Raw genomic sequence first — 15,872 nt, forward strand, 5'->3', positions numbered from 1 at the left:
TTTTCTCAGCTGAGCAGAGAGAATGAAGCTTGGTTGAGTGACTCAAGGAGTTCATTGCCACTTGGCAGAAACAGCTGAGAGAAGCTCAGCCAGGAGGAGTGGCCTCATCTCCATGGGTAGCAGGAAGTCCTTTTTCAACAGACAGATTCCCCCTGCCCTGCATGACCAGGATGGGACCGTGGGACACTGTACTCGCAGCCAGAGTCCTGGGTACAATGCAGACCACAATGAGCTCTACTCTCAGGTGTGCTGGGAACATTAAAAGGTAAACTATGAATAGTACGGGGAAGCTTTGAAAAGCAAGATGGGAGAGGCGTTGTTGGAGTGAGCCCAACACAGGGTCACCCTTTTCCTCCTCTGGCTCAGAAGCGAGGCCCCGCACGGGAGTGGAGAGGGCACAGCATGCCTGGGCTCAATCCCAGCCCCACCACTCACTAGCTGCGTGGCCTGGGACACACCATCTCATCTCTCTGACTCCTAATCTGTAAGACGAAAGTAATAAGTGCCTCAAAGGTAGTTATGAGGAGTCAGTGAGACTAATTAAAAGATTCCTGGCACATAGTAAGTGCTTCAAAAACAGTAGCTTGTGTGAGATATTGGGAAAAAACACAACCTGAGGTAGGAAAGCAACGCCTCTCGACTCAGATTCTGCAACTCACTGGCTGAATGATCTTGAACAAGCTACCCAGGGTTTCTGAGCACCTGTTTCCTTATCACCAGGGCGGTGGCAGCAGGGCTGCTGCAAGCATGAGGGATAATACGAGAGAAGCCCCGAGCACACAGCCTCGTGGTTCTGTGCACAGTGGGCCCGCAGGCGCTGGAAGCCGGGGTGGGCATCACTCACTCTGCCTGACGTCGCCATCGGGCACCGGGCGGCCTTCACACCGGCCGTCCCTCTGGTTGTTGAGCAGGTCCCGCTCCCTGCCCGCTGTGTTCTGCTGCCGGGCAACACCGTCCATGTCGAGGGCACCCGGGTGTGCAGGTGAGCCAGGGCCCAGCTTTGGGGGTAAGGGCTCCCCACTATTCTTCTTTAGGTAGGAGGCGGGGGCCCAGCCTTCTTTGCCCTGGTACCTGCGAGGAGGAGGAAGGATGCTGGTGAAGTTGTCTGCCAGCCCCCTGGGAAGAGGCCATGCTCCTATGCAAACCCACGTCGGGTCCCAGATGGCAGGAGTGATGGATCATCACTGCCCCGGGCCGGAGGCCAGCACGCTGCTCCCTGCTCCTGGTGCAGCCAAGGCCCTCGGCTTGGCCTTCAAGGCCTTTCCAACCTGGCCGCGTTTGCCTCTCTCATGGCAACCACCACGACCCCCCCATCCAGGTGAGTTCCAGTCTGGGCTCTTCACCTCTGTGCTTAGCTGCCTCTGCCCAGCGGCCCAGCTCCTGCTGCAAAGCCGGGCACAGACACGCTGGATCCAGGGTTGCCAAGCATTAACTGCTTGTCACTGAAGCATGGAGTGATGATGACCATGACAGGCCAGCTCACTGGTCCCCCAAAGGAATTCGAGGAGTGTAACAATCACTTAATTCTCTGCACGACAGAATTCAGTTTAACAGCAATGACCAGAGGGGTCACCTGGACCAGAGGTGACAGCCAGCTGTGCACATCTCTCCCGAGCTCCAGGCTCAGCAGTATCACACAGGAGTCTGAGATCACACAAGGTGGGAGTGTTTACCCTGTGGCAACTGGGAAACTCCGAAACTCGGAATATTTTCCCTTGGAAAGCTGGTTGTTAAACATTTACCAGCACCCACAAAACAGGTGGCTGCACCTTTGGGGAAAGTTGAACAGACCCAATGGACTGAAAATGGTATATGGCAGGGCCAAACCTCATGTCCAGGATCACTTTAAGAGCTATTAATAAATAGCACTGGGTTCCAACAAAAAAAGGTCCTTTATAACTGGAAGCGAATTAATAAGGAGGTAGGAATCTGCACAGTTCAGTGTCTATCAATCTTAAAACACCCTCTGAGAAGGAATGTCCCAGTTACAAATGTCAGGCTACATACCATACAATCCACTCAGTATGAAACAGTTCATCCTTTAGGGACACAAAGCCATAAACAGAGAGGTGCAGTGGGGAGTGGGCTTTGGGTGAGAAAGGGATGGCTCAGGTCCTGCTCTGTTACTGTCTGGCTTCAGTCAAACCTTCGAATGACTGCAGCCCCCACTACAGCCTGACCACAACCTCATGCAAGACCCTGAGTCCAATTCAGCCACTCCCCAATTCCAGAGCCACTGAGTTTTGGGATAATTTGTCATTCAGCAAGATGACATACTACTCAGTATATGTTAGCTAGCGTTATCACTACTCCTTCAAATTTCAGTTCTGAGACCCCTTCGCTCAGAAAGGCTTCCTGACCTCCAGGCTGAGCAGCCTCTCCTCTGTGCTCCAAAGTCCCCGCATGTCCCTCTAACACACCACTGAGCCTTGCTCTGTCACTGTTCATGAGTCTGCCTTCTGCGCTGGGTGGTGTGAACCACTGTGTCTCACTGTCGACTCAGCTCCTGGAACAGGGCTGGCCCAACACAGACTCTTGGTGTCTACTGAATGAATGATGAACGCAGTGGTACTCGCTCGCTTCCTGTGCGGACCTAATGTCCTGCCACACATCACAGTGCAGACACCAGGTTGCAGGGACCTTGTCTTCCTCTCTTGCCCTCATTTCCTGCAGTCACAGCCTGCCCACCGGAGTGACCACGGAGGGGTTCCCAGGACTTTCACTGCTAAAACTGGGAATGTCACAGGCAAGGCAGGACGAGCTGGCCACGCCACCTGCCTGTGACGTTCTGATTGCATCAAGAGCTGAAAGAGCTGTGAAACAGTGTTTGAAATGCAGGCCTCCTGCTTCTCCTGCTGGACTCTGAGAGATGAAGGCAGAGTACCTGCCCCAGGATGGGTCACAGTCCCCGCGGTGTTCACGCACCATCTTGGTCTGAGAGCGGGCTGGAGTGTGGGCCATCACTCACACGGGGCAGCTCTGACCTCCAGTTAATCATTCTGAGAAACATCTGGAGGTGGAGCCGCTCAGCCAGGCTGCTGCTATCGGTGGTTCGGTGCGTTTACAGAAGGTTTGCTTATTATGGACTTTTAGGGAAGGATGTGGGTGGGGAGGGAGGCCAAACAGCACAGAGAAGTGTCCTTCCATGGTTCAGCAGAAACCTCAGCCATACGCGGTCAACTACAGACCTCTGTGAAGCCGGAGCCCACATGACCCCAAACCCACCCAGCTGCAGTGGCAGGTACCTGATCTTCCACCAGCCTTCCAGGTTTTTCTGGATGACCTCCACCACGGCCCCTCTCTCCAGGTTCATCTCGTCCTGGTCCCGAGCTGTGTATGGGTAGATGACTGTGTACTTCTCCTCTGTGGGCACAGAAGGGTGCGGGGGTCAGAACAGGACACTGTGAATCCTGGGATGCCGACTCTCCTGGGATGCCATGCGATGCCCTTGCCTATTGAGGGAAGATTTGTTCCAGAGATTTCTGTGTACCCCCCCCCCCAACAGACTCCCACTTAGCCCTGGATGACCCTGTGCAAGCAGCAACAGGACACAGGACAAAGGGCAGGTCCCACTGCCTCTGAAACCCCTCGGTGTCACACATTCATCCTCACCTGTCTCAGATCTGTGCTTCAAGAGGTCACCTTCCTGACTACCTTGCACCACATTCCGACCCACAGCATGCATCCTGACCCTGGTGCATTCTTTATCCCCCCATACCAGGAATTACCTTGTAACATAACATACACTTCACTTATTTACTGTGTTTCGTGTTTGTTTCCCTGCTAGAATGTGAACTCCATGAAGGCAGGGGTTTGTCTGTCTCGTTCATTCCTATATCTCTACCATGGTGCCTGGTGCCTGGAATATTTAGTAACTGTTAGTAAATGAATAAGTGAATGAACTCCAAAGGGCTGGCGGGAGCCACCGTGCTCACACAGAGGGGTTAGAACCCTCGGTGGCTCTTCACCAGTTCTCGCTGGTGGAGAGTTCAGGATAAGCTGAACTTGATGGTTCAGGTTGATGGTTTCAGGCTGAAATCACTACGAAGGAGGTCACGGCTAGCAATTCTCATTACCCAGCTGGTAACTGATCTTCGTTTTTCATTAATTATGTTCAAGGCCCTGAATCCAACCATGCTTGAAGCTTCAGTTTTCATTAATGTGACTGGGCTCCTTCCACCCCACTCTCTGTGGTCTCACCGACCCCTGAAGCTATGGGACCATCCCTGCAGACCCACCCTCCTCCCCGAGAGCCGTCTCCAGCTGTGTCCCTCCCACGGCGCACCCAGGGGCCTGGGCTCAGCTGGGAGGGTTGCCCTGTCCCACTCAGGCGGGGTGCTCCAAAGGAGGAGGGAACAGCTTCCACCCCCAGTGTCGTCAGCTCTGGCTGCTGAAATGGAGAAAAATGGATGGGTGTCCCAGGGGAGCCCAGCAAGGAGAGGAGAGGGCTTTCCTGTTTTGGTTACATTTCCGCTTCTAGGTTAGTGACCAAGCCAGCTGTGGCCTGGTGTCCATGGTTAGTATGTTGGTGCAGACAGGCTGTCTGTGGCCTGCCCAGCTGGTGTAGAGGGAGGCAGAAAACACACAGGGAGTTTATTTATTTATTGATTTAGCCTGCTGACCTGCTCCGTGGGGGCTGCGCTGACTCAAGTTGCACATATCCTGTGCTCAGCAGAGTCAGCTGTTCCCCTCGTTCTCGGCAGCTGCAGGCTGGGCGGCCGGGCTGCGAGGGGTGGAGGGGTCCAACCCCACAGTTGCACAGAAGTTCTGCCTGGTCTGGGTGGACAATGGCACTGCTTGGGCCCCAGGCTAAATGCAGTCAGTTCTGGGAGCTCTGAACTCCTGGGGGGCCCTGCACCCTTCAGCTGAATCGCACAGAAGGATTTTCTGTCACCCAGGAGGCCCTCTCTGGGATCCACGGGATGCTCAGTGATTCCAGACAAAGTGGAGGTGGACCATCCATTGACCGTACCGTGGGCACCTGCTCATGCTTCCTCCTTAGCACGCCTGTGCCCTCCCCAGGGGTACCCCAGCCTCTGGCCACCCACACGGTTCGGGTGAGTCCGCGCTCACACCAGGGCAGGGCCAAAGTGCTGCAACCCCTGGCCACTGCGCTTGGTTTTAGGGATGGAGGTGACCCAAGTGGGTTAACTGGAACCAATCCCAGGACTCGTTGAAGGAGAAGCTCTTTCTTTGGTAGATGTCCCTGAAATGTGCCTGGAATTGCTGCCATCATGAGAGGCGGTGAGAGAGTCCCAGGTCCCGATGACATTTTCAAGCACCTGGATCCAGCCATGTTGAAGCCAGCCTTACCCTGGGCTTTTTAGTGATATGAGTCAATATATTTCCCCTTTTGTTTAACCTAGCTTACATGAGTTTCTTTTCCTTGCAACTCAGACAAGCCTGAAGAAAGTAACAAGTCACAGGTTTAACATTAAAGAAACTCCTAGGCATCATTTTTTAACCTGGGAAACTTTAGAGCCCCAAGGTCAAGAAAGACCCCAGGCTTGCTCCTCCCAAACCCGCATGCCAACACACACACACACACACAAGACAGACAAGATCACTGTTTCTCACATGCAGCGGGCATGGCAGTCCCAGAGCAGGGAGGCTCATGCAGATGCAGGGACCTGGCTCCAAACACCAAACGGGGAAGAAAACTCTGAGGTAGGCACCTTGACGCCAGCTGATGGCATACAAGTCCCCCAGAGTCCGGCGGCGGCCCACGGGCCGGGGCAAAGACCAGTACCTCCAGGAGACTGGATGGCCAGCATGTGGGGGAAGGGCAGAGGGCAAAGGTGAGAAGAAAGCACTGCAACGTCCAGAGGCAGGTTCCCACCCAGGAGAGCGTTGCTTCAGAGTCTATTCCAAGCCCCAGCTGTCTTAGAAAGACCAAGTTCCTGAGTATTAACCCTGAACTTGAGTGAAGAGGCATCGGCCAGACATAATTCGATTCCCAGCATGATTATAAAGAGGCACTACTCGTGGGAGAGGGAAGGAAACTGTGCAGACTCTTAGCAAAATGTGGTTCCTCTTCCATCTTCTAGCTGTGGGACCCTAAGCAAGTCTCCCCACCTTTTGGACCCTGCTTCCTCATCTGTAAAATGGGGCTAATAACCGGTCCCTGGCAGAGGCGTGCTCACGGCGGTCACCACTACCTGTCTGAGGGGGCTCTGACTTCCATTAGCCCCCCACTCCCCCGTAATCCCCCGTGTCAGCCCAATCCCTCACGAACACAGAGCAAATGCAGACGCTTTACTCTGAGGGGTGTCGGCTGTAATCCAACTAAATGCAAAACCATATACAGCTTCTCTGCTAGCCTCTGAGCACAGAAACATCCCCCTTCCCACACTCTTTTCTCATAAATATATGCTTCAAGCAGCTTTGTGCTTTCTCAAAACAATCAACTAAAAGCCAAAAAACCTCAAACCTTAGGTAAGGTATAGCTGACATGGTAATAATTGTTCCTGGTTATTTATTGTTCTAGATTTTTTGCATGTGGGATCTCATTTAATGTTTTAGAAAATCCCGTGATATAGATATCATCATTTCCATTTTTAGATGAGGAGGCTGAGGCGTGGCAAGGTCAAGCCACTGGCCCAGGATCACCCAGCCAGCAAGTGGTACGGCTGAGATTAAAATTCAGGTCTGTGTGACTCCAAAACCCCTGTTTATCAGCAAAGGTGAATTCATGCTCTGGTTTGGGGACTGCTTCAAGGGGAGGGGGTTGGTTGGCCCTTAGTATTTCCGGTACAGCAGGAACCACCATTGAGGACACTTGTAGGGAAGGTTCCCTAGAAAACACCAGGAGCATGGGTGTGGGTGAGTGGAGGGTTTCAGTGGAGAGGGACTTCCAGCCAGGGCCATTTAGACCAGCAGAGGAAGCAGAGGTCTTTAAACAGATGGGGCCAAATGTCCTGCAAATGAGCCAGAAGCAACTCCGGCATCGTGGCCACCAGAATAATCCTGCAGAGGAATAGTGAGGTGTTCACAGGGATCAGGCTGGAGCCTCGTGTGGTCCCATGAAGGCATTAGGGCCCCAGCTGTGGCCAGGCTCAGCTAGGCTGGGTCCCAAAGGACCCTAGAAAGGGTGGGCTTGCCCTTAATCCTGACCCCATGCCCTGGCCAAAGGAAGACATGAGGGAGGAAGTAGCCCAGTATGGGTGATATACAGGTTCTCCCCGGCAAGTGGAGGCTTGAGCTCCTTCCTACCTTCTTCAGGTTGTAGGGAAAACTCATCCTGCACCCCATCCTGGCCTTCGAGGCACGTGGCCGGGACCCAGCCTTGCTCTTCGGCGGTGCTGACGAACCACCAACCTAGGGAAGTGAAGTGTGGACTGATGTTAGTTAGGTCGAGTGTGGGGCCTGGGAGGGTCACTATATCAATCAGTTAATGCTCAGGATAAGGCTGAAAAGTTACCATTTTACGGGTAGCACACAATTACCAATGTTGGTTGCTAACTGCTAAAAACAGGCTAACAAGGAACTTTCTCCTAAGCCTGAGACAGGGGAGAGAAAGGTTGTCCCAAATGATGAGAATAAAAAATGTCTGTCTTTACTGAGATGCACAATGCACCAACCATTTTACTTGCATTATATTCTACAATCTTCACATTACCATCCCCACTGCACAGATGAGGAAACCGAGGCTTCAAGAGGTGTGTGAACGTGTCCAAGCTCACACAGCCTGCGGCAGAGCTCTGGTTTGTGCCAGGGCTGTCTGATACTGAGCGCTCTGCCCTAATAACTTCTCCGAGACACTGATTATCTGGGGGGGGGGGGCCTGGTGTAACCCCAAGGGTCCTTAAATATGAAGGAGGTAGGGAGGAGAAGTCAGCGGGAGATGTGGCTGCTGAGGAAGGACACAGAGAGGTACGACATCGCTGGCTCTGATGGTGGAAGACGGGGCCACGAGCCAAGGAACACAGGCAACTTGCAGGAGCTGGAAAGGGCAAGGGAACAGACCCGTCCAGGGCCACAGCCCTGCCAAGACCTTGATTTTAGGCCAGTGGGACCCATGCTGGACTTCTGACCTACGCAACTGTAAGGTAAGGAATATGTGTTGTGTTAAGCTACTAAGTTTGCGGTCATTTGTCGTAGCAGCAAGAGGAAACACACACAGGGCCCAGCGGGCTCCATATGATATAAATGGAGAAATGGGATCTGCTCCCCAGATCACACTCTTCCAAGCCCCGGAGACCCCAAGGGGCAGAGAAGGAAGTAAGGAGCAGATTCTCGAGCAAGCCTCCCGGTCTTTCAGGGAGGCCTTTGCGCCCCACCTTCCTGAAAGGGAAGTTACTTTCTGCATGACTTGATGGCGTGTTCCAAAATGCACGTCATGGTGACTGGCACCTCTGTGTGTGCCCAGTGAGAATGAACCGAACTCGGGGGCTGCTATACCTGCGGGAGACCAGAAATCAGAAAAGACGTTCTGTGCTTTCCTGAAGAGTCGTGTTTGTAAATATCTGCATGGGGATAAGGAACCTGTCACAACGACGACGATAGCAATGACGTGCCAGACACTGTCCTGAGTGCGTCACCCCTGCTAAGATGCTGGATCCTTGCAGCAGCTGCGCGAGGCACGCTGTCATTGCCCCCACTGTGCAAATGGGGAAGCCCAGGCTCAGTGACTTGCCCAGGGTCACAAAGATAGAAAGTGGCGGAGACAGGACTTGAACCCAGGCTGTCTCTGAGCTCTGAACCATCTCACTAACGCCCGGTGCACTGCCGGAGGAGAGCGGACTGAAGCAGCCGCTGTTGGGGAAGCAGGTACTTTGGCAGTGCCTTAACATTTCAAATGTGGGTGTCTCATGGCCCAGCCGTCCCACTTCTCAGTATCTAACCTGAAGAAACAAGTGACGTGCACACAGAGACAAAGCCCTGTTCACACCAGAGGCAAATATGGCTTATTCAGGCATCGAGTACTACGCTGATGTTAAAAAGTGTATAGAGGAGCTAGATGTTGACTAAAAAAGAAGCTAATTGTAAATCAAAATGTATAGAATGATACCACTGGGCTTAAAAAACCCAGTGGTAACAAAATTATATAACAAAATTATATAACAAATATAACAAAAATATATGCACACACAAAATATGCTGTATATACGTGTAAGTATGTGTATAGATATGTATGTATGGGTATGTATGTGTGTGTATACATATATGTGTGTGTGTATGTGTGGGTGTATATATATATATATATATATATATATATATCATTATCAAGAAGAGCTATCCTGAGGTTTAGAAAGGGGTCAGGGTTAAAGCTGGTGGAAAAAATAGATTTATCATTAATCTTTTAAGAAAAATGTATCCATGTATTATTTGGACAGGTAAAATATAACTTAAAAAAATGTTGCCATTTTGTTAGCTACCTGAAGATTTGACCATCGCCCCGCCCCCCTCTGGACGTGCCGACACCCTACCCTGGCCTCCACTCTTCTTCCAGCAACCATCCTACCTGACTGCCCTCAAGCCGGGGGCCCCAGAGCAGTGGGCACTCCTGTCTTTACGTCCCCATGGTGTTTCCCAGCCACACTGCACAATCTGCACTCATTCTCGGAATTAGAAAGTCACAAGGCCATAGGGTCGGCTGGAATTGGTTTGGAATTCCAGCTTTGCAACTTGTTGTGAGATCCTGGGTGAGTGACTGAGTCACTTGGAGTCTTGTTTTTCTCAGTTGTGAAGCAGGGATGACAATTCCTATGTTGGGTAATTAAGGAGGTTTGGTCAACTAACGTTGGTCTCATGACTAATGGTAACATGATTCAGATGATGCTGGAAACAACGTCTTTCCCCTACTCTTTGGACCTTAACTAGTCACTGGGGTGTCACAGAGATTGGCCTGTTAATGATATTGGCCAACATCACATTTTAGCCACAGCGAAGCCAGTGCTTCACGCTGCTTTTTCCCGGACAGTATCTGCGCATGCCATGCTCCCTGCTCTTGGCCTTCAGTGGTGTGCAGGGGGTGCTCTGGGCCGAGGAAGCCACAAGGGGAGGAAACCCACATTTTTAGCACCTACTGTGTGCCAAGCACAGATTTAGGCACTCACTCTATATTATCTCATTTAGTCCTTATAATAGCTTTTTAGAGCAGAAGTTTTTATTTTCCAGATGAGAAAACTGAGGGTCAGAGGATGACGCAAGCTGGAATGCTGTGAAACGTGGAGTTCAGATGGAAATCCAGGCTCAGAGCCTTAATCATACCTTACGCTCTCCCAGACCCAGCTGGTGTCTGTGCCCCGTGCGGGCAGGGCAAGCAGACAGGGAGCACACCTGCCTGTCAGAGCCCAGAGCTCTCGGAGCCTTCTTAGAGACTCCCAGGAGTGGTCACAGGCAAACCAACGGAGCACACTTCCGGTGGGATGCTCGACTCTGTCTCCAGGTGCTTTAAAACCAGAAGGAATGTTTATGAAATGTGAACCTCAGAACAAAGCGGCAACACCTGACCCACAGGCCGCTGGAGAGTTGTGACCATGTGCGGCATTCGAGCGCTGTGAGCAAGCAGGGGCACTTTCTCGGGGGCCCTCGGCTGGATCTGCGGAAACTGGCCAGCCTGGATTGGTGATATCGGTGCTTGAGTTTCCCAGTGTTTCCTGTCCCAGGGCTCGGTGACAGTGTGTGTGAGAAAGGCAGCCTAGTCCCCACCTGACTCGTTCTTCTCGATGATGTCCACCACCTGCCCCACGCTGAGGCTGATCTCCGAGCTCTCCTGTTTCTGGTAGTTGGCCACCACCACATACTGCTCCAGGACCATGGGGTCCACCGAGGTCAGGTCACCCCCTGTGGACAGGAAATGCAATCAGACATCACATCTGGCCACCAACCATGCACGAATGAGCAGGAGCCAGGGGAGTGGGGTGGGTCAGGAAGACATTCCAAACAGGAAGAAGCAGTCATAGGACTCGTCTCAAGGGTGACCTCATCCATTTGTTCTCTATTCATTTTGCTCACTCAACCACCAAAATTTACCAAGTGCTTGTTCTGTGCTGGCACTGGGGGCTCAGAGTTGATTAAGATATGGTACCTACCCTGAGGAAGCTGACAGCCTAGTGGGAAAGTTCATTCATTCGTAACTATTCTTCCATCCATCCATCCATTCAACTACCCACCAACCATTTGACCATCTATCCATCCATCATCTACCCAACACCCATTCATCATCCAGCAACCATCTAATCATCCATCCAAAATCACTCATCTATTAATCTGTGAAGTCAACAGTGATGTTTCAAATACTGTATTAGGCGCCAGAGGTACAAATGTGAATTAAACAGCTGTGACACCCATCCTCAAGTAACTCAATCTAGTCAGGGAGACAGATACATATACAAGTATATGTGATCGAAGTACAAAGACTTACATAAGCATTAGTTTGTGATAAATGAACTGCTGGAGACAACCAGGAGGCCAGGACAGAAAAAGAATGGGAAAGAGAATGTGTATTAAATGGGGCAGTGAACAAGATCCCCCTAAGGAGGTGACATAGAACAGGGTCCTGAGATGGGAGGGGATGGGGGAAGAGTGGTGCAGGCAGATCTGAGATGGGAAAGGGCCTGGGGCCTTCGGAATTGGAAGCAGGCCGGGGGGCTGAAGCCCATGACAAGTGTGGTCTGGAGTGAGGTCCCAGAGCTAGGCACGGGTCGGATCAGGCAGGGCCTTCAGGGCAAGCTAAGAAGCTTGGATTGTTTTAACCTCAAAGTAGAAAGTCAATTAAGGGTTTTAAGAGGGAATGACAAGATTAGATTTGCATCTTCAGAAAGATAATTCTGGCTGTCAGGTGGAGAACGGACCAGAGGCTGGCCAGAAAGAAAGCAGGAGACCAGACAGAGGTCATGAAGTTGTCAGGCAAGAGGTGACAGTGGCTCTGGACCAGGGCAGGGGAGAATGGAGGGGACAGTGGCTCCAGGGAGGCCGTTTCCACAGGATTCAGCGTGGACGGCTCCCCGGGAGTTGTGCAGCCCTGGTTGAGCACTAAGACATATCCCATACATAAATGAAAAGATACCACAGAATACAGGCGATTTAAACTAAAGGGACACCTGAGTTCAGAAGCTCCACAGAGAAGAGACAGCCGAGTGACCTTTAGAGCAGCTGGCGGAAGATGGTGGGAAGCTGTCTGGACTTTTGTGGCCCTCGGGCCCTGTTTTTCCCTGAAAGTCCTGATTCAAAACATTCTTTCCTATGGTTTCCATGAATCGCTTGTCCAAATTGCTCTGTCCAAAAAGTTCAACTCTTGCCGCCTAGTTTTAACACCTGGTGGTGGCACAGTTGTACCACAGATAATTTTCAGGACTCTCACGAACACACTGGTCTATTTATTCCTGCACTAACTCTCCTAACTAGTCTGCCAGTGGGACCTGGCAAAACTCTGAGCAGTGACAGAATCAGGGAATCCTAAGCCTTGCTGTGAGCAAGACATGAAGCCAGGAAATGAGCAAGACAGAGAGTGTGGGCTGGGACTCTGGGCTGGCAGGAGCACAGCAGGGACTGGGACAGGGCTCAGGGCTGGAACTTTCCCCCAGACCCGCTCTAGGGCCAGGTCCGACCCTACCGCCTGCTCGTTGTTTTTCCATGGCAGTAGCTTCTAGACTGTAGTTCTCTGTCATGAAGTGGTTCAGAGCACATGAAGTTGCTTTTTCAGCACCAGTTCTTTCAGAGCAAGTTCCTTTCATCTTACTCAGAGCACTGAACTTACTGAAAGGGATGCAGAAAGTTCATTCATTTGATCTACCAGCAGTCTCAAACCAGGCTTCAGACCGTTCAGCGCAATGAAGACTCCTACTGGTGGAGGGTGATATTGCAGCCAAGCTCTATAAGGCATAATAGTTGCAATACCTAAAAATTGAGGCAGGCAGCTAAATTGTAAGAGTTGCCAAGTATGAAATCAAAGGATGCTTAGGCAAGGAATATAATTTTTTTGGTCCAGGAGAAAATATAAGAGAAGAAACAGGTCAGGAGAAAGGAGGAAATTTGACAGTGGAAGGGTGATTTTATTATTAAGTGCTATCAAATATTCTCAAGGGCTATAGTGCCTAATCTACCACAACAGTTTTCTATTTGGGCATTTTTTCTTCATGATGACATGTCTTGGATTTTTAAAATGATGAGTAGAGTGAAATTTTCCTTCCAGAAATTCACTATACTGCTAATCTTGCTGAAAGAGTCACTAAACAAGAGAACCCTTAAATAAGTAAAGGGTGGAAAAATCAAGAAGAAAGATATTCCTCAACTAATCAGATGATGTGTTGAATTTTGGTGAGAAGACCTTTTTTTTTTCTGCATGATGAGCAGAATTTGAGACCACATTAGCCAAAGTCTGCAGGAGCCAGACAGCCAGTCAAGACTGGGAAATGCCAGAGACAGATAAGCCTTCTCCACCTCAGAGTTCTGGCACAGAAATCTCAGGAGTTAGTCTGTCAACCTTAAATCCCTTTAAAATTCAATCAAGAAGCCTGATTCTAAAATACAGGAGGTGTTCAAAGGTCAGATAAAAAATAAGGCTAATCCCAGCATGGGGCTTAGCTTGAATGAAAAAAGATGCTATTTTCCACTCAGTTGAACTATAAATAAATCCGTCCCCCATCATTGCAGGTGAATGATGTAACAGTGGTCACCACAAATTAGGGCTTCTTCTCTCTTTTCCAGACAAGTCCTCTCATCAAGCCTGTTCCAACTGGACACTTTTGTTTTTCACAAACCAGAGCTGTCTCTTTCCTCTCTTCCCTCCCCTCCCACACCCGTTCCTTCCAGCGAAAGTCTCTGCACACTCAAAACCAGAAACTCTGCCAGCCCTGGAGTGGCAGCTCCTCTTCTCTCCGCTCTTTTCTAAGAAACATATAATTATCCCTGCGGCTCCAGAACTATTTGCAGCTTTAGCAGGATGCCATGGCTTTGGCTAGTACCTATTAAACTAGAAAGTAGAGCTGTAAACAGATGGGCTGGGAAAAGGTCAGAGTTAACTCCAGACGCCAACCTTGAGGCAAAGAGGTCCAGTTCCTCTCTCCTCTTCCCTCTAAGAATGGCCTCAGGGCCCATAAAGCTGACCACAGGCCCTGTACCAAAGGGCAGTAAAGGTATCCAAGCCTTTGAATGTGGAATTCCTACTGATGCTGGTCAGGGACACCCATGTGCTTCAAATATTAGTAGCAGTTGAAATAAAAATAGCACCAAGTATTTATCACTTACAATGTGCTGGGCACTGTTTTAAGTGCTTTACACATATTATTATAAATCCTTTAATAATTCTATGAGGCAGACTGCTATGATTATCCCCATTTTACAGACAAGGAAACTGAGGCCCATGAGAGGAGGTATCCTTTTTCACTTCTGAGATGTCTGCTTGCATGTCCCCCCACCCCCCTTATCCTCATCAACCCCTTCAAACCTCCTGGCATAGTAGGAAATTAAAGATCTTAGAATTCTGGAAGTTCTGAAGACCACATTGGCTCCAGACATGGTATGGGCCAGGCCCTTGCAGATGAGGATGATTCTGGGTAGCAGGAAGAGAAAGTTGGGCTGTTGTTAATCGACATTTATAAACCGCAGGCAAGAACTCAATCATTCCTCTGCATACCCAAATTCCCACCTCTCTTTTTCCACGACTGCTTTTGATAGAAGAGTTGTGTCATCCAGGGAATGGAAAGATTTTTAGGAAGGAAGATAATTTACTTTAGGGACAATAAAAGTGAGCATAGAAATTGCTTGACGTTGCATCTGTTATTGCCCAGAACAGTGGCTGATGGCAGGACGCACAGAGGCTGGGCCTGGCGACGAGCATGTCAAATGATCAGGCCCAAATCCACCAGACATTCCTGCCTCCCAGCTCGGGCCTCAGCTGTCCCCTCAGCCCAGAATGTCCTTCACTGTATGCAAAGCTCCTGCTCATTCTTCAAGACCCAGAGTCCCTCCTTTCTGACCCCTCCCCACACCTGGGAAGAATGCTGTTAGCTCAGAGCTACCGCATCACTGTGTATAAAGAGCATCAAAGGCATCTGACTTCGTGCAGTGTGGTTAGGAAGAGGTCTGCTGCTCCTGCTTCACAAAGACATTCTCCCGGAAAGACACGAAGTCTGTCCACTTTGTAATTTTTTGGGCATAAAAACCTCAAATCCTATTTTTTGGGAAACAGGCAGGGTATCAACCCATCCATCTATCCATCCATCACCTTTCCATCCATCCATCACCCACAGTATCCCCAGTGTGGAACTCAGGGCCTGGCGCACAGTAGGTGCTCAGTAGGAGTATGCTGAATACTGAATGAAGAGAAGAAACGGAAAATATTCTTACCAGATTTCTTTTTCCCAATGTGCTCCCTGTACCGGAAAGAAAGCAAGAAGGGAAGAGTAGTGAGTCAGTACTTCATGTGGATTGACATGAGTTACTCCATTAGGGAACTGCGGTTCCCCATCCCCCACAACACCGTCAGTGATTGAATAAAACCCAAGCCAACCCCAAGGACCCAGACTTCCTAAAAAAGAAAGAATTCCTCTTCATTTTCTCCCTTTGCCTGAAAAGTGCTCTGCGCCCTGGGGACTGGTGTCTCCACTTATCTGTAGAGTGGAGGGCCCTGGGGAGGAGTTGAAGGGGGCTGCGCAGTCTGAAAACAAGACTTAGGCCGCCATATTGCACCAAGCCTGACACCTACCTTCTCAGGCAGGGCAGAGGTCCCTGCCCCACTTCTCAGGGTCCCCTAGCTGTAGACAAGGAGCAGAAAGTGTTTGGCAGTAACTGGTGAGGGGAACACACTAAAACTGGGTAGAAGTCTGGATAGCAGTGAACACAGCAATCTCCCTAGTGGTGACAGGACAGACACTACTGTGGGCTAGAATTCACAGGAACTAATGAATGATGCCTCCCTTGCATTG

The 15,872-nt window shown here is 50.4% G+C and overlaps 1 protein-coding gene across 1 annotated transcript in view; it reads right to left on the bottom strand.

Annotated features, from left to right (window-relative positions):
- The window catches only part of SH3PXD2B (SH3 and PX domains 2B), a 94,358-nt gene that overhangs the window by 16,375 nt on the left and 62,111 nt on the right, over positions 1 to 15,872 (bottom strand). The window contains exons 6-10 of the mRNA XM_069483850.1: positions 15,295 to 15,320; positions 10,654 to 10,788; positions 7,213 to 7,317; positions 3,246 to 3,363; positions 845 to 1,071 (exon numbers count right to left, since the gene is read on the bottom strand). Coding sequence (XP_069339951.1) covers positions 845 to 1,071; positions 3,246 to 3,363; positions 7,213 to 7,317; positions 10,654 to 10,788; positions 15,295 to 15,320 — 611 coding nt within the window. The remainder of the gene's footprint in view (positions 1 to 844; positions 1,072 to 3,245; positions 3,364 to 7,212; positions 7,318 to 10,653; positions 10,789 to 15,294; positions 15,321 to 15,872) is intronic.

This window comes from Eulemur rufifrons, chromosome 10 (genome assembly GCF_041146395.1).
Source record: "Eulemur rufifrons isolate Redbay chromosome 10, OSU_ERuf_1, whole genome shotgun sequence".
NCBI lineage: Eukaryota > Metazoa > Chordata > Mammalia > Primates > Lemuridae > Eulemur > Eulemur rufifrons.